We start from the raw sequence: 17,892 nt of genomic DNA, 5'->3' as shown, positions 1-17,892 counted from the left end.
TTTAACCTCCCCCCATCCCCCGAGGCCAGCTGCTCCTGGCTTCCTCACATTTCTCCACCTAGCCTGGCCCTTTTACTCTGATCTACAGGAGCATGGGGGGCATGGGTTCCCCGAGCTGATCGGGAGCCCCGGGGAAAGGGGGGCCTCCAACTAAACAAAGGGTAGAGTATGTCCTGCTGCTGGGCTTAGCAGAAGCTAAGCCACAAGGGGCTGCTGCGGAAGGAGACAGAGAGGCACAGGCAGGAGCAAGTCTGGTCAATAAGCCAGGACCACGCTCACTTGAGCACTTCCTGTCCTTTCCCTGCTCTTCCCAGCTGCCCACGCCGGGAAGGGAGCGTTTTCTGCAGAGGGTTTCTTCTCTCCCAGCTACCCCTGTTCTGTTTGGAAACAGGGGCTACAGCTGCTACCAGAACTTCTTTCCCAGAGAGGAAAGCAGCAGCCCGAGAAGTGGCCAGAGTTTCTCAGGAACCAGGACGGAGAGACTTAGCTAGCTCAGGGCTTCTCCAACTTTCTTCTCTACAGCTCACGGGGCATCTTTACAAATCTCTGGTTAAAATGGAGATTCAGATTCAGCCAGCCTGGTGGGGGGGCTGAGGTTTTGCATCTGTAACAAGCCCCTAGGGGAAGCGATGCAGCAGTCTGGGGACCATCCTGGGAGGAGCGAGGGCAGGGTCAATGCTTGAGCCTCCATCCCCCTGCCCCACCCCCGGAACCACAGGCCTTCCTGCTCCTCCAGGCTTCTACTGGCCAAGCAGGAGACCCAGCCACCTACCCCACCCCCACCCACTTACCGGACTGCACTTAGTACAGAGTGAAGCTACCAGCCAGGGCTACAAAAGCTGCCCAAAGGCACCCCAAACCTGAAATCAGAAGGAAAGAAATCCTGGGACTAAAATAAAATTCCTGCGGGCACTTCCGAATCATCTTGCCTCCCCCTGTCTTTGGGTTTCACTCTCCCGGATGGGCCCAACTCAGGCCCACTTTCTGCAGAGAAAAAGGAGAAATGGTCACCCTAGTTTCCAGGTGTCATGGGTGGTGTATCCGCAGGTGTGCACCCCGAGTCCATCTCCATCCCTGCAACCCTGACAACAGCAGAAGCTTCTATGTCCTCCACGGACCACGTGCTGCACCGTGTCGTGTTTTACTCACACACATGTGTTTTTAGGTGCATGGGAATACACATGATCACGAAAGGCTTGTGCTTGTACAGAAAAGGGGTGCTCTCTTAACACATGTTTTAAAACCTCTGGACTGGAAATGAGCAACTCTGTACTAGTAAAACAAGCCCTAGTTATTGAGACAGCAGAGATGGGGTTTTAGAGAAGAATAGTTGCTAGGAATGGCAGCAGCCCCAAACATTCCCTTTCCCTTCATTTCCAAAGACAAAGAGGTGAGGGGGATGGAGAGTGGGATCTGTGAAGGAGTAAACGGACTATCCTAAAGATCGCTCTTTAGAGACACTGCCCAAGTAGCAGTTCCGGGGAGAGACACCTCAGGCTGGTGCACAGGGACGAACTCAACCATGCAATATTGATGAGCAGCTTCCAGCAGCACAATGTGGCCAATCAGCCTGGAGTTTTATTGCAACACCACTATCCCCACAGGGCAGAACCTTGGGGGCCTTACCAAAAGGCAGCTTCTGCCTTAAACAGAACCTCCCCCAAACTCAGCCCTCGGCCAACAGCATACTGGTCATTTGTTAACTCGACAGGGAAAGAGGGCAGGGATGTTGGCAGCTGGTGAGCTGAATTTCCAATGGCTGAGGAGCATATTTTCCCAAACATGCGGTCACATTGTCTTTCCCAAGTCTTGAACGCTCTTTGACAGGCGTGAATCCTGATACCAGCTAGCTGGTGACTCCCACTTATTCATTGATTTCCAGTTTAGAGACTTCTAAAAAATAGGCTGGAATTGTTCTCTTCTGCCCAGGCTGGAGCCTTTCATGGGGATACATATTTCCACGCATCTAACAATACTACACATGGAACAAAAACACGGTAGGTGTAGTCCAAGGCTCACAGCATTAAAAAAAAAAAAAAGTCTCCAGCTTGATGTGCCTCCTGTTGTAAGAGGACGCTTTCCCAAGCTACAAGGATGAAGACAAATGATCAGTGCACACCTGCTCCTAACTATGGTTCGCTGCTAAAGAGAAAACCATGAGGCTCAGCCTAGCATTACATCACCCCACTGAGACAGCTCCTCATTGAAGCCCAGGCGTGGGGACCAGTGAGGAAGCCCCACATGGCACCAGGTCCCTACTACAACACACAGACCAAGCCCTGCTCATCTCTTAATCTACACATCAATGGCTCTCATGACCTGACCACTTTACCTACTGCCCCACCCCCAAATCCCCCCAAAATACTCTTTTCTGAAACACATTCTTCTCTTTGGGAAAGCAGAGTAGGTAAGCTGGGATGGGAAGGCCCACTCTGGACACGAGCCTGAGCTGCTGAAAGGTGCCCCCAGTAGCCAGATCTGCTCAGTAAGCCCCATCATCCAGGCACGCCTGGGAAGGAAACAGAAGAAACCATACAGAAATGGCAATTCTAACTAACACACATCCAGGATAAAGGCCACTTCTGGGCAAATCAGCTCTGTGGTTTAGAGAAAAGATCGGATTCCTGAATCAATGCACAGTCAAGCCCTGCTTCGAACGGTGGACCAATGACAAGACTTCAGCTGGCTTCACTGATAATAGCAAGCAGCCCTGTCCTCGACAGTGTTCACGGGAGTGAGTGTGGATGCTTAGGCTAAGAGGACTGAACGTCTACCAGCCATGATCCACGCCATCTGCCCGGCCACGGGACTGACTGCCCCTAAACTGGTCTGTCTCCATGGGCCCCAAGCTGCCACACTCAAGGGTTCTTCCCAAGAGGCCCTTGTTGATGCCCGGCTGTTCTGTTGCAGGAAATACCACTGTGCTGGGGGTGCAGAGTTAAGATGCTCATGGCAGGAGCCCCGGAACATGCACTGGGCTGCTGAACAACTGAAATCGAATGCCAGAGGGTCATTTCTGCCTCCCTCCCTTCGGGGCGGGCGGGGGGGGGGGGGCGCATCCTGGGGCTGCCAGATACTCATTCCAGAGGGAGCACCTCATGCTAGAAGGAGCAGCCACAAGGCAAAGCCGCGCAAGGCTGCCGAGAATGCTGGGCCGGCCAGGGCTCCGGGCTGCCGCGGCATCAGGAGAGGCGACACTAACAAAGCCCAGGCCGCCTCACCTCCTCCCGGGGAGGAGGGGGGAGGGCTCCGGGCTGGCCCGACGGAGCACTTACATTGCCTCGGAAGCCTCCAGGTTCGGGTCGCTGGCTGGGACTGGCTGCAGGGACTGCGACCCTCCCATCCTCGCTGCGCCCTGGCGAGCAGACTAGCCGCGAGCGGGGCCAGCGTCCGGGTGCGATTCCTCCAGCGGGGAGCCGGGGCGGACCGGCCAGCGGCCGGGGCTGCTGCACTGCAGATGGGAGCAGCTGCTGGCATCCGTGGCGGCGGCGGCGGCGGGGAGCTGCGCCCGAGGGCCCGAGCCGGAGCCCGGGGAGCGAGCGCCGCGGAAGTGTGTGCGCGCGCGCGCGAGTGCGGCCGGCGCGCGCCTAACAGTGCGCGTGAGCGAGTGCGGCCGGCGCGCGCGGCTCTGCCCGGGGCGCGCAAGAGTGAGCGTGAGCGCCGGTGTGGTCCAAGCCGAGCTGCTCCTAAACCCCCCCGGCAGCCCGGCTTCTGTGTGTGACACGGTGATGTCATCACCGCCGAGCAGCCCCGACGCCTGCATCCTCACAAAGCTCCATCGCAGGCTCCGGAAACAGGGCCGGGGGAGGGAGGACGAAGACCCTCCCTCGGCGGCACCCGCGCCGCCTCCCCCAGCCTCCCCCAGCTTCCCCCAGCCTCGCCCCGACCGCCCACATGGTGTGGCTTTGAAATGCAAATGCACGGCGGGCTGGGCGGGGGGGCAAGGAGGGAGGGGCGTGGTGGTCTCGGCAGGACTGACCACCAAGAGAAGTGGGGGTAATCTCACCCCGATTGGCTCATCCCTCCAGGAGGAAGGGAATGGACTTTCCCACACCTGAGGGTGTGTGTGTGTGTGTGCAGGTAAACAGGCTGCAGTGGGAAATGGACGAGATGTGTATGTGTACGGTTTCCCACTGCCTGCTTCTGCCTCCTTTGGGGGGAGAGGTGGGGAGGGCAGGCCTGGAGCAGACGGATGAGGCTTGTGCACCAGGGAGATTCCAGGGCCTGGCTCCCGGCTCACAGCGAGCCCAGGCCCAGCCTCCAATTTGCTCACAACAATGGGGAAGGGGGGGCAAGGTGGAGAGAAAGAAGCACAGGGCCTGCTAAGGGGTGGGCAACTCTACCTTTGGCCACCAGAATAATTCTCCACGGAGAAGCCCTGAGCAAGTGCTCATCCTAACCAGAGGCCAAGCAAGCTGATGTGCTCGTGCCAGGCCCCTAAAGCCACCAGCTGTCCAAGGAAAAGGCAGCTTGCTGTGACCTGCAACTGAATGGCCCATCTCTGTGATTCTAAACACACCCTATCAGGGTGCCCCCAGCACCCACCCCCATGCCCTGGCTAGGACAACAATGTCCACTTAGCCAGGTCCCCCACCTGACTCCAGCTACCTTAGAAAGGTTCAAGGCTGGGGGTCCTGCCTTCTCACCAAAAGCGACTAGAGCAGGGTTTCATGTCTCACAGGTTCAGAGGTTCGGGGCACACCTGGAGGCCTGACCATCTGCCCCACAGCTCTACTTTCGGTGTAACTGCATTCTGAGCTCCAAACACAGGCCGGCAACTGAATTAAAGTGAGCCCCTGAGAGTAAGCTGAAAATCCTTCTACACTTGCCCCACATGTCTTCACCCCACGGCACAGTGAGCTTAAAATGCATCTAACCTGTGGCCAAAAGAAAAATAAAATGAAAACAGAACTGCTCAAAGCATTTTAAAATTTCCTCCAATGCCCTGAACGTTTTCTGAAACTGTGGCAAGGATGTTTGGGCAGGACCTCTTGAGGTTGTGGCTCATAATGTCAGGATGGTTCTAGACTTCATGGTGGCCTGCCTTTCCTCTGTGCCTGTTTAAGATTAGTGTCAAACCAAAAGCCAGAAAATCAAAACTGTTTCCCAGGATGCAACAACATGAAATTTCCAGGAAACACTGAGAAGGTTTACTTTTGCATTTCCATGAAGATGGCTAATGACTGTGTCCATCTTGCAAGGAGGGTCACTGTCAGGGTGGCCTGAGGAGGCTTGCTCTGGGGAGCACCTCCTGGGCAGCCGTCACTCACTGTCAGGGAAGGATGTCATCTGGGGGCGAGGATCCTGCCATGTGTCCTGTGTTCGCCTCCAGTGCCCTGAGGCTTGGTTTCCCGTTAGACAGCAGATCTCTTGGGCCCTGGGGACAGTTGGGAGTCCCAGCAACCTTATCATGTGGAGCTGAAAATTCCATAAGCCCTAACCTAGACTTAGTTTTTTTGAGGAAAGCGACCCCCTCCCTGGGCACGGAGAGTGTGGCCTTGAGCCAAACTTAGCACTACACCAGTGAAGAACCACAATCAGAACCCATCTGCTTTTTTGTTCCTGACACATGAAAGCACAGAACAGCCCAAGTGTCCTCACCCTCCGCAGGTAGGGGTTTGCTGCAAAAACAGGAGAGGGCTTTGAAATGAGACTGAAATTCAAATCCGGACTTCTCCCTCATTTGTGGGGTGGCCTGGAGCCAACCACTTAACCACCCTGAGCCTCTGCTTCCCCGGCTGGCAAAAGAGAGAAAGCATCTACTTTGCAGGGTATTGGGAAATTAAATCAAATAATATATATGTATACATAAGGTCCCAGGAGCGGGACTCTAACTGGTGCTGAGCAGTGCTAATTTTCTTTCCTTCTTCATGAGAAGCATTTCCCCCTAAGAGCCATAAAGGAAATAAGGAAGCAGTAAAATGAGGTGCTTTTATTTCGAGTCCCCACTACTCTAATGTCATGACGCACTGACACTTCACAGGCTGCCACCAACTCAGTGATGCCAGATACACCCCAAGAACCAGGGGAGAGACAAGTGCAGTGTGGGGACAGGTGATGCCACACAAATCCAGACATGACGCGTTTGCGTCGTGACTTCACAGAAGAGCTTCTCACGCCCTCATTGACGACCTCTTGATGCTCAGTTTACACATAACTGAAACAAATTTGGTCATCTAGTAATTCAGCCGACAGAAAACGTAAAATGAAAAAAGGGGGTGGGAGGAGGGAGGGTATTCCGGAAGGACAAGGGCTTGCGGTGGGCTTCGGGTGTGCCCCGAGTTCCTGCGCTCGCTCTCCTCTCTCCTCCTCTCTCTCTCCCTCCTTCTCCCTCTTTGCCAGCTGAGGACACAGCAAGAAGGCTGCCTTCTGCAAACCAGGAACACGACTCTGGCTGAGGACCCCGTCACGCCATCACCCTTGCAGCCTCCAGAAGTGTGAGCGGTATGTGTTTCTGTCTGCGCCACCCAGACCATGCTGTTTTTGCCAGAGCAGCCCAAGCCAACCAAGACAAGCTGCTTAAGATACATTGACAGAACCCAAGAAGAACAGCTAAGAAAAAGCTAAAAGAGAGACAAACTACTCAAAACAGCAGTCTGGGGCCATTGGACCCCACGTCGATGCTCTGTGGACCCAGCCCTGGGTTATGGTCATCCATAACCCAAGACCTGCTCATGACACAGACACCACCCCCTCCCCCGCCACTCCTGCCTGTCCACTGCCTCCCCCTCCTCCTTGCCTCACCCCGTCCCACCCCGGATCATTCCACAAAGGTTAAATCATGGGTTTGTACGGTGAGAAAGCACAGATTCCATCCGGAATTACTAAAATGCAAGCAGTTAGTGCTCCAGCCACTTGCTCCCTCAGGTACGCACACCCGCACTGAGCACCCACTCAGGCCATTACCTAGGGCTGAGGCTACAGATGCCATGCCCATTGCTCCCCTCTGCTGACTCCGGACCTTTCGTCCAGGAGGGACTGCCTTCACGCAGCCCAGCCGGTCCTTCCTTCCTTACCACCTCTTTATTCCCAGCCTGTTCTCCAGACTTTACCCTGGCAGAGCATTTCCCCTCCAGAGCAAACCAGTGATCCCTGGAGCTTCTAACCATGGCTGCAATGAGATCCTGAACTCAAACAGCCCCTCTTGGGGCCTTTGAACCATCGCACACATACTCTGGGACCCTGATGGCAGGCTAAGCCCGCTTAGGCAATAGACTCCCCCTACCAACCCCAGACACCCAAGAAACCTGGATAAATCAAGGGATGCACCCATCATTTCTAAAACTATTAGCAATTCAACATATATCATTCACTTGCCATGTACCTGGCCTATAAATGTTGAATAAGATGAGCCTATCCTCAAGTTACTGACACATACCAGCAAGATAAGCAAACCTGCCAACCCTCTGTAATTGAGAGAGAAACTCTGTGGCAGAGACTCTTAAATCCCAGTGAGGTGCAAGGGCCTGAGCCACAGTCCAGGAGGGCGAGCCATTTGAAGCCACCTCTGATACCCCAAGAAAAACAAACTTGAGCGGCTCTACCTTTGCCCGCAGAGGAGTCTCTAGTTGCCATAGCACCCACACTCCCCAAACAGCACTGATAGACCCCTGCCCTGCTAATTAGCCCAAGCACACACGCTAAAGAAAAGTAGGTCAGATCACAGAAAAAAACCATCTGGAGAGCACAAAGAATGAGAATGTAAACACAGATGGAGAATGGCCCAGGTCCTGTGTCTTCCAGTCGCTGGCCTTCGCCACCGTCCACTACCCCGTGGTGGGGGCTGCAGGGAGGCGGCATGGGAAACACGTGCGCCTTCTCTTTAGGGAGCCCAACTTTAGCCGGGCTCCTGCTCTGAAAGGACCATCACTGCCTGCTGGCAACTTGCCCCTCCACTGGGGACCCCCAGAGTCCACCCCATGCCCCAAGACTCTGTTGCTCACTGCCCTCCCCTTCAGGTTCCAGCTGGTGGAAGCTCTTCCATCTCAGGCCTCCCGTGTGGCCCACGTTCTACATCCACATGTGAACATGAGCCTGAGACCAGCAGGACCGGCCACTGAACAGGACTGGGGGGCGGGAGGGTGGGCAGGAATGGCATACTGCTGGCACTTTCCCCACCAGGATTTACAAATCTGGGATCCTCTTCCCTGGGCTTTGGAGACACAGCTTTTATGTCACACAACCTTGCTCGAAAGCTGACCACGGCCTTCGAGAAGAAGTCCTAATTCCGTATCTGGCCTTGATCCTGTGACTCGCTCCACCCTGTCCTTGAGGGGGGCCAGGGTCCTCCCTGTGACCTCACTGCCACGGAGGCGCCTCTCCCCACCGTCCCCAGCTCTCTCAATGCCTCCTGGGTATCAGCCCTAGCTCCCAGCCAGCGCCTGGGAGGGTCAGTCCCGACCAGCGCTCAGACTTCTCTCGACTACTCACAGGTCAGAGCCTTGGCACTTGCTCATCCCTTTATCCATGTGTCTGCACCTGCACTCCACTCCCCAGCCCTGCAGCATGCCCCACGCACAGCCAGGGCTTCATAAACACATGCAGGTGACACCTCAAAGGGCGTGGGGAGAGGTCCTGGCAAAAGTCTTCAATCATCTGATGAACAGAGAAAGAGGAGAAGATTGATGGGTTCTTTCATTTCCAGGGCCACGGGTATCTACTTATCTTCTAGACTCTAACATTCAACCTCACATGCTCACCCTTAGGAGCCTGAGTGGTTTTCCTGGGCTGAAGCGCAAGCTCAGGTAAAACACCATCTCTTCCAGAAAGTTCTTTCCCTTTCTTCTTGGAAAGGGCTGATCTACTCTGTTTTCCTTGCCACCATCACCATGTCTACACATGACACCTTCTAGATTTCCTTCCAAGCAAAGACAGCTCCAAAGACTACCCTTTATGGGGTAAATCCTTTCAATTCTGTCATGATCGAGAATGGAGATTGAGGGTTTTACTGTCACACCCAGAAAGGCACCCCAAAATGTACTAGAAAAGAAATCAGTAAAGAGAGATGAGACTCACTTTTATTTCAAAATTACAAACGCAGGTTACAATGTTAATCTTCGATGCCCACAAGAAGGCAGGCAGGCAGGCAGGCTGGTGCGGAAAATTCCAGGTCTACGCAAAACTTAAGTTAGTGCCGAGAAGTCTCATAGAAGACGAAATAAGAGCCTTGAAATCCTTCTGTCTTTACCAAATTCATTCAACTCCTTTGAGATGGAAATGGTAGAACTCCTGAGATCATTTTTTAGAAAATATACCTACCTATATTTAGAAAAGATTTAAGCTTGCAATTCAAGAGAGCACAAAAGAAATTGGGCTAGAAAAGGTGTATAAAAACCAGAGGGGGTAAGGTTATTCCAGAAGTACTTATCGAAGCCTTTGTTGGAATAAGCTGTAAGTCTGGCCCTGAGTTTCCCAACAGCCACAGCAAAGAGGGAAACAATCGCGGTCAGTTACATAATTCATAAAACCCAGCAGGTTTAAAAGAAAAAAAGGCCACTCCACGATGAGCAGGTGTCTTGTGACTGACGTTCTCAACACACTCTCTCCCGTGGGTCCTCAGCCAAGAGACCGTGCCTACGGTGGAACATGCCTTCAACAACAGCCTTCCACCCATATAACATTCACTGCCATGGGGCTACCTCTGCGAGCAATCGGTATTGCCTCAGCTCCCTCCAGCAATCAGTAACATCAGAAAGCAAAGAAGTTCCTAGAGGATAGATTTCGAGTTGCCCCATCCCGCGGAGAGCGTCTCCAAGCATCTATGGTACCACAGCAACAAGGTTATGGAAGAGGAAGTGAAGGTCAGCCTGAGGGGGGTGTTCAGCAACGAAGCAACCACTTACAGACTCGGTCCTCCCCTCAAATAGGGAAGGAAGCCCCTCCTGGCTTCAAAAGTCACTGCCAATTGTCTCTCGATGACTGTCGGGGCACATACAGAATGCCACCGACAGCAGAGGAAGCTAACGCCTGGCAGAAGACACGGGACACCTGAAGTTAGTGAATCGGATCGTGACGCCCGAAGCCGTGACAGGTGGTCATCTGTGAGCCACTGAAGAGGAGAGCTCGGGAGCATGAAGAAGAAGGTGGCTTCGAAAAGGGAATGTCAAGATCAAGGAGCTGAGAAAAGCCCTTTGGAAAACTGTTGAGGCCCCTGTGGATTTATGGTGAAGGGACTCAAATGTGAGGGGAGGAATACACAACCCTGAAAATCAGGCAGAAAAATCGGACCAGACTTCTTTGTTCATTCTAAATATTAGCATATAGTTATCATGAAAACCTGCATCTTGTTAAATATAAAACTCACTGTTTTCATAATTCTTCATTTCTTTTTTCAAGGTAAAGTTGCAGCTAAACCCTTTCTGTGCTATTACCATAAAACTCTGACTTATTAAGCGGATTCACTTTTAAGTGGCCTTTCTCAGGTAATAATTGTCTTTTTCCAGACCTGTTCCTCTAACGACTTCTATAAACTAGGTTTAAGGTCATAGGCAAAAACTGGGTGGCCCAAGGTGGACGGCGGCCAAATAAAACTGACCTCCAACGTTTAAGCTCATATTTAGAGATAAAATCAAGTTTCCCTCAAACCTGGGAAGAGAGAAACCGGTGACACACCTGCACCAGATGCCCCTCTTTCAGACCAAGAACATAACCAGTGTTATCCCCCTTTCTTCCCGGGGAAGTATTTCCAAGAACAGAAAATTCCATAAGCACTTTCCCGTGCCTCTTAAGAGAGCTTAAATACTGTACTTAGTTCAAACGCTGATGTGTTTGTTAATCCACTGAGTTCCTCTAGGGCTTAAGTTGACGGGTTTTAGAGGTTACTTGGTACCAGGAAAAAGAGATCTTTTAAGAAAAACATTCAGGTGTAAACAGAATGGGATCTCCCAGCTGCCAAAATCAGCAGCGGAGCTGGTTTCTGAAGCCAGACTGGAGAAACGGGTTGAGAACTTCAGGTCCCACCTTCTGGTTCCTCCCTGCAGTTCCAAAGAGGCCCTTCGGGGTGGAAATGCTTCCAAGATGAAAACACAAGCACATTCAGCAGCTCCAGGGAGGGGTCTTGCTCCTTCCCTCACTGTAAACAGAGAGGGGGTCCTCCTGAAGTCCCGGCCGAGCAGCAGCCCCCTCACGAGGCAGGCCACGGGTCGGCTGGTCTGGGGGGCATCACTTTCCACGCCTCAAGAGCAGGGACACAGAGCCTGACGTGGGGCCGCCCTAATTGGGAGGAGCACACTGAAAGCCAGGAGCTGAGGACCAGAACTGCTGACTCAAGGCTCCAGGACAGAACAGAAATCCAGAACGGCTGGGCCACAAATAGCATCCATGAGCACCTACTGACAGCATAATTAGCATAACGTCTGAGGAGAGAGTGAACGAGTGTGTGTGCGTGTTGTGGGTACACCCACGTGCATGTGCACAGATGTGCATGCGTGCATATGTGCACAGCCGTGTGTGTTCACGCGTGCATTACCAAGCCCTAAAATATTTCCCTTTTCATAACCATCCCAGCGGGCCCGTCTGTGCAACTCCCCCTGCACCCTGTCTAGTCGTCGCTGGATGCAATTAGCCTGTAACTGTGTCTGAAGATAAGGGATTACTTTTCCTAAATACTCAAGATTTTTAGGAATTGATTTGTCCATGTGAAGACAATCTTGCCGTGACAACAGACTGACCCAATTTCCCCCTCATCCCGCTGACTTTAAGGAAACGTGGGAGAGGCACCACCAGGTTTCCTAGCAGCTTTCAGAGGCTGATTACTTATTCAATTTTGATGCAGAATAAATGCATGGTACATTTACATGGTTTTGCATCTCGTTAAGTTATGAATCCAGAAAATTATGAAGGGGTCCTGCTTTGTGATGGCCCAGCCTGGGAACGTGCCTCCGATCCCCAACGTGGTGGGGGGGGGGCTCCTCCTTTGTTTCTGGGAGGTCAGCATCTCTCTCCAGAAGGGCCTGCCCTGACCCCTTCATCCTAGGGTAGCATCCCCCCAGCATCCCCAGCACCCAGTGTCTCCTTAAGAAACAAGTCTGGGCAAGGTGGGCTCCTGGAGGGCTCAGACCATGCCCCCCATCTGCCCCATGGAATGCCAATGCTTAGCCCAGAGCGGGGCACATGGGAGCCTCTTGACCGCTATGTGGACATAGGGCTGGATGGACATCCGGGGGGGGGGGGGGCAGGACAGACCTGTAATTAGGGACACGCAGGAGAGAGGTCAAAACTGAAATTCTTTCCTACTGAGGCCAGAGCGTAAGGGGAATCACTGAAGCAAGCCTAGGTCTTCCCACCGCCATCACATGCAAGGCCCAGAACCGTGCCCTACAGCTTCCCTGACAAGTATTGCTTTCTGTGTGTGGGGTTTGAGGGCGGGGGGGAGGGGAAGGCTGGGTGCCCAGGAATGAGGTTTGAATTAAACTCTCTTCCTCATTCACCTAATTCAGAAAGATTAATGGATAATAGGGGAAACTGCTCATTTACCTGAATCCTTAAACTGACCCAAAGAAGTTACCAAGCCCCTCTGGCCCTCAGGGTCCTCATTTGTGCAATAAAAATAAATAGGACCTTCCCACCAGCATGGATATTGCGAGGTTTAAATGAAATAACAGAGGAGAGGGGTGCCTGGGTGGCTCAGTTGGTTGAGCGACTGCCTTCGGCTCAGGTCATGATCCTGGAGTCCCGGGATCGAGTCCCGCATCGGGCTCCCTGCTCGGCAGGGCGTCTGCTTCTCCCTCTGACCCTCTTCCCTCTCGTGCTCTCTGTCTCTCATTCTCTCTCTCTCAAATAAATAAATAAAATTTGGGGGAAAAAAAAAAAAAAGAAATAACAGATGAGAGGTTCTTCGTACAGCCGAGCCAGGCATCCAGCAAGCGCTCAATACGCGTCAGCTATGCCCGCTGCTGTAGCTGTGTCATGGAGAAGCAAGAAGTCACTCTGTCCTGGGGAGAACTCAGTGTCCCTGCCCCGCCGACTCTCACAGGAGCCCCAAGACACCAAGTCCAGAGCTCCTCATTCAGCTGGCAGAGTCTGCCGAGACACCCAACCCCAATGTTTCCCACCATGGCGTTGCTCTAGGAGCTTGTGACCTCGGACAAGTTCCTGACCTCACTGGGCCTCGGTCTGCCCATCTTTAAAATGGGGCCAATAAAAATGGGGAGGGAGGGGAGCCGCATTATCTAAACTTGAGAAAGGCCACAGGACCTTTGATGCTCAATGAGATGGATTTTTAAAGTCAGGAGCAGGGGTACTTACTGGGGGCACAAAGTGGGCAAGTCACCCCCAAAGAGCCAGATGTCCTTTGCCTTTTAGCCAGGAGTTAAAGGGCTGGGACTGCACACTGGGTGGAACCCCATGGGGGATTACACCCCTCCCCTCCTGAGCCCCAGCTCTGGGCAGCACGGGGAAGAAAGGCTGGTGCCGAGCCTGGGGTCCTGGGTGACTTGTCCTGGGAGACCCCCCACCTCAGAATCACTGCCCAGCCCGGGAATCCAGGCCCCTGCAAAGTCCCCTCAGGAGAGTGTGGCCCCCGTGTGTGGGAGTCACTGCTATCTCCCCAGCACCAGCTTCAGAGGCCTACACAGACATTCACAAGTGAAGGAAGGAATGCAAGCCACGAAGACAGATTCAGATCCTCTCCCTCCCCACAGCCCCCGCCCACGTTCAGGCTACCATCACCTCCCACCTGAACCACCGTGACAACCTCCAGTGGCCCTGTGACCTCCAGCCTCCCCTCGCCACCCACCCTCCCCTTGGCCATCAGAGATTATCCCTGCAGCTCAACTGGGTCCTGACTCTCCCCTGCTTTAAAAGGAGAGACAATCCTCCTTGCACATTGTGGGTCCCAGCAGACTCCCGGGACCCTGGCTGCAGGCCCCTCCAGATGTGACCACCACCCGCCCCACTTGCTACTCTCTGCCGCTAACCTCGCCACTGTGCCCCGGACCACCTGTGTCCCCCCCACACGATCCCCCGCCCCAGTGGGTCCAGGCCTGTCCTGACCTGCTGCCTAAATCTGCTGGGCCTCTCCCCCTCCCACCAAGCCATGGCACCTGTGTTTCCCCCTCGGCAGGACCTCTACCTTCTTCACTCTCAGCAAACACCCACTCGCTGGAAAACTCAGTGAAAACACAGGTTCCCCTCGGAGCTTCCCCAGCTTCCTCAGGCAGAGTAGGTGCTCTCTTCTGGCTCTTCTGTTCTCAACTCTGTGGGAGACTTCACACGCTGTATTATTGCTGTGTCAGTCTCCAAATCCTTTCCCCCAGCACTCCCAGCACCGCTGCATGTCGGCGGAGAGCGGACACTGATGAAATGCCTCCTGTTTGTCAAGCCCTGAGAGGCATTCTTCATATACCTCGTTTACTCCTCACAATTACCTCCAGGATGTGGCTACCACTAGCCTCATTTTGAAGATTTTGGTAAACTAAGGCTCAGAGAGGTCAAGCAACTTGTCTAAGGTCACACAGCTCTTAAGTGGGCCAGAGGCAAGTCTCTCCAACTTGATGCCCCTCCCCCTGCACCACCGCACACGTGGGATATGGCACAGAATCAACCCAGGACTCGTACGCTGAGCGGGTGGATGGATGGATGGATGGATGAGCGAACGGACAGACGGATAGATGGAAACAAAGCAGAAGTCCGCACTACATGGTCTGCTTAGACTCAGAGAACCTGTCACCTTCCTGAGGCTGCCGCATCAGGCCTGTGACTTCATCTCATGAGCCTGAGTATAAGAGAAACTAACTTGCCAAAAAGGCAGCAGAACCCTAGGCGGGGAGGGGCCTTGAGACAGGCCTGTTCTGGTGAGAAGCCCTGCTCCTCCCCTCCCTCCCTGGGGCCCCGTCTTGGTGTGCGGGTCTATTTCTCCACCTCCCCTTGGGCAGCCTATGACCAGGCCTGCAGCTGGCAACCCCTCTCTCTTCCTACCTCCAGCCGGGACCGGGGGCTCAAAGGCATACACTTGGCTTGGAAGCAAAGCAGCCTCCTAAAGTGCAAAAATCTAAAATTATCACATGGCAGCCAACATAATATGGGGCCAAGGGCATTACCAGGAATAGAGTGGGAGCTCCCAGACCTTGCACTGCCCTGAAACCTTCCACACACCGGAAGCTGAGCTCGGCACCTCCAGCCACACCCTCACTGGCTCCTCACAGCTCCCCTGTACCGTCTGCTCCCCAGGTCAGGTCAGACTCCCAGGCTGCTCGAGGGGTCCTGGGACTCCGATCCAGCAGGGGTCACAAAACTGAAGCTCTGTAGTTTCTCCAAGCTGTGCTCCAGAGAAGCCCCAGCTTCCTTCCCAGAAGAGGGAAAAGGAAGGACATGGCTCGGGGCCTGGGTCCCACCTCCCCACCCCTGCTCTGCCCAGACTGAGGAGGCCACCTTCTACTGACTCCACTGGTAAAGTAACGGCCTCCCCCCACCGTGCCCCTCTGCTGAAGCCAGCGAGGTGGGGCTTCCAGATGCGCCTGCCCAGCTGCCCAAACACCGGCTCCCATTCCCGAGACCGACTGGCAGCCAGAAGCCCCAGGTCGGGTGGCCCATGCCTGTCCCGCCAGGAGGGTGACACTCTATAGCATATCTGGGTCCAGTCTGGCCTGTAAGAGGTGGTCTTTCAGGCAGGAGAATGTGTGTAATGACACGTGGCTTATGTGAATAAGGAACGAGCCGGATTAGACACGAGTCCGCTCAGCACAGTACCTTGCTGCCAGAGAGCATGAGCATCTAAAACAGAGAGGAGGGTCCTGACCCCACCAACAAAATTAACCACTGAGCTGGCTGCTGGCAGACGCACCTGAGTGCAAGGATGTGCAGCGCTTTTCAAGGGGGGGTCACGTCTCTGACCTGGGGGGAAGAGGGGACCAGCCAGGGCGGGGCCGGGGAGCCGTGTGCTGCCTCCTCTGCCAGGAAAATCTCTCAAGTCGGGGACAAGTTCACAGAGAGAGATGGGAGCAATTTAGGGCTGTCCGAGGCGGGCAGGGGCCAGGGGACATCTCCCCAGAAGCCCCGGTGAGCCAAGGCCACCTGCCTGCCCCTGCCCCAGGCGGCGTTCCGGGGCAGCCTTTCTCAGGGGTGCTACGCCCTGGGCCTCCTGCATCAGCATGGAACCACATCCTCCTCGCAAGAAGCTGCTTCTCCCATCTTGCATCTTCCAGGTCCATCCAGGCAGCCCTTGGCCAGGCCTCCAAGTTACCCATTCCTTCGGGACAGCGGTCCCCAGCAGACCGACTGGCAGGTCAGCTCTGGACAGGGACGTTGTTTGCTCAGGTTCACACCCACCTGGCCCATGTGCCAACATACCAGGCTCTTTGCCACAAGCCTCCAGAAGGTCCAAAAATGCATGGTCAGCGGTGGCAGCCTTGGCATGAGGGAGGGCTTTGGACCTGCATCACTGGAAAATTCTTGATCGTGACTGGCTTCAGCCTCTTGGAGCTCAATGCATCGCTGCGTGATGCTCTCAAGACCACTTCGTAGGCCAGGGGGTCTGCTGAGTGTGGAGGCTGCAGAAGGGCAGGGCTGGAGGCGAAGAGAAGGCCAGAAGCCTGGCCACCGCAGCAGACAGTGTCCCTCCCAGGACAAGCTCTGGCTTTAGGCAGGGTTGGACATGAAGTTCTCTCTCCTCCTCATGGCCTCTCTCAAAGTCACATCTGTTCTCCCAAAGGCTTGTATCCTAATGATTACCAGTGGGTATGGGGGGGTGGGGGCGGGGGCCGTGAAAACTCCAGGAGAAAAGCCATTTGCACTGGAAATGTGGGGTTGTGTCATCATTCCCAGAGCAGTCGTCAGAGGCAGAAGGAGGCAGCAGGAAGTCACCCAGCATGCTTGCAAGGACAGAACATCTGTCAATTCCATAATAAGATGTGCCCGGGTCTCGCTGCTCCCCTCCAAGCCCAAAGAGGGGAAGGCAAACCACAGAGGTCGGGGGGGGCGGGGGGGGGACCGGGCCACGCCTGTTCGTGGTGAAAACACACCGAAGGTGCACCAGCTCCAACAAGAGAAGCCCAGCCGGAAACGGGAACGGATACAGGATGTGCTCCTACCCGTGAGACCAGTAAGAACCTCAGACTCTGGCCCAGGCTCAAGCAACAACTTCCATTTCAGCAAAATGAAATTTTCACTGGTGAGTTTTTTAAAGTAATTTGAAAACCTCCAGGGACCCACCAGAGGGGAAAAGACAAGTTTTATTTGGATCCGTGGATCTAGGCCACGGCCCCGTGGCTAAAAGCAGCCAGAGAGCGAACTTGGCACCAGCCCGCAGGTGCAGTGGAGGGCGGACGTCAGCAGCAGAACCACAGCCACACCCGGTCCTGTCCTGGGCCACTGGGCCACCGGGCGGGACACGGAACCTCAGGACACAGAGGGGGGCGGGGAGCCCTGGTCAGTCCTGAAACCAGTCCTGCCCTGCCAGGCAGCTGGAGAAAGCCTTTAAAAATGCAAATCTAACTGTATCTCTATCGGGCCTCGGGCCTTCTGGACCCTCTCAAAGTAAAGCCCTAGGAGCCAGCAGCCCAGTGGCCAAAGCTAAAAGGTGGTGGGAAAAAAATTAAAAAGTAAAAAAAATAAAGCAGTATTATATTATGACCCGAAGTATAAAATAGATACCCACCAGTCCATCTTGATAGAAATAAATGAGGGAATAAGTGGGGACCGCAGTCCCCCCAAGGAAGAGGGATTCTGCCGGCAGGCGGCCTTCAGACCAGAGCAGCAGCTTCAGCCCCTCCGCAGGTCTCCAGCCTGCCGGCCGCCCCTACACACTTCAGACCTGCCAGTCTCCATCGTCACATGAGCCAAGTCCTTAACGTAAATCTCTCCGTCTGTATGTATATATAGATCCTACTGGTTCTATCTCTCTGGAGAGCCCCGATAATCCGTTTGCTCACGCAGGGCATCCCCACTGTTAACGTG

The 17,892-nt window shown here is 54.3% G+C and overlaps 1 protein-coding gene across 8 annotated transcripts in view; it reads right to left on the bottom strand.

The window, feature by feature from the left end:
- Nucleotides 1–17,892, bottom strand: part of TACC2 (transforming acidic coiled-coil containing protein 2) — a 200,851-nt gene that overhangs the window by 71,038 nt on the left and 111,921 nt on the right. Inside the window, exon 1 of one of the 8 annotated variants that reach the window (XM_035030534.1) lies at nt 3,276–3,387. The exons of the other annotated variants lie outside the window; for them this stretch is intronic. Within the exon in view, the coding sequence (XP_034886425.1) occupies nt 3,276–3,343 (68 nt within the window). The 5' untranslated portion in view covers nt 3,344–3,387. Of the gene's footprint in view, nt 1–3,275; nt 3,388–17,892 lie in introns of those variants that run through there. 8 annotated transcript variants of the gene reach the window in all.

The sequence above is a fragment of the Mirounga leonina genome, unplaced genomic scaffold, assembly GCF_011800145.1.
Source record: "Mirounga leonina isolate KUSES-001 unplaced genomic scaffold, KU_Mleo_1.0 Mir_114, whole genome shotgun sequence".
NCBI classification, from domain to species: Eukaryota; Metazoa; Chordata; class Mammalia; order Carnivora; family Phocidae; genus Mirounga; species Mirounga leonina.
This window is presented reverse-complemented; position numbering and strand designations above follow the sequence as displayed.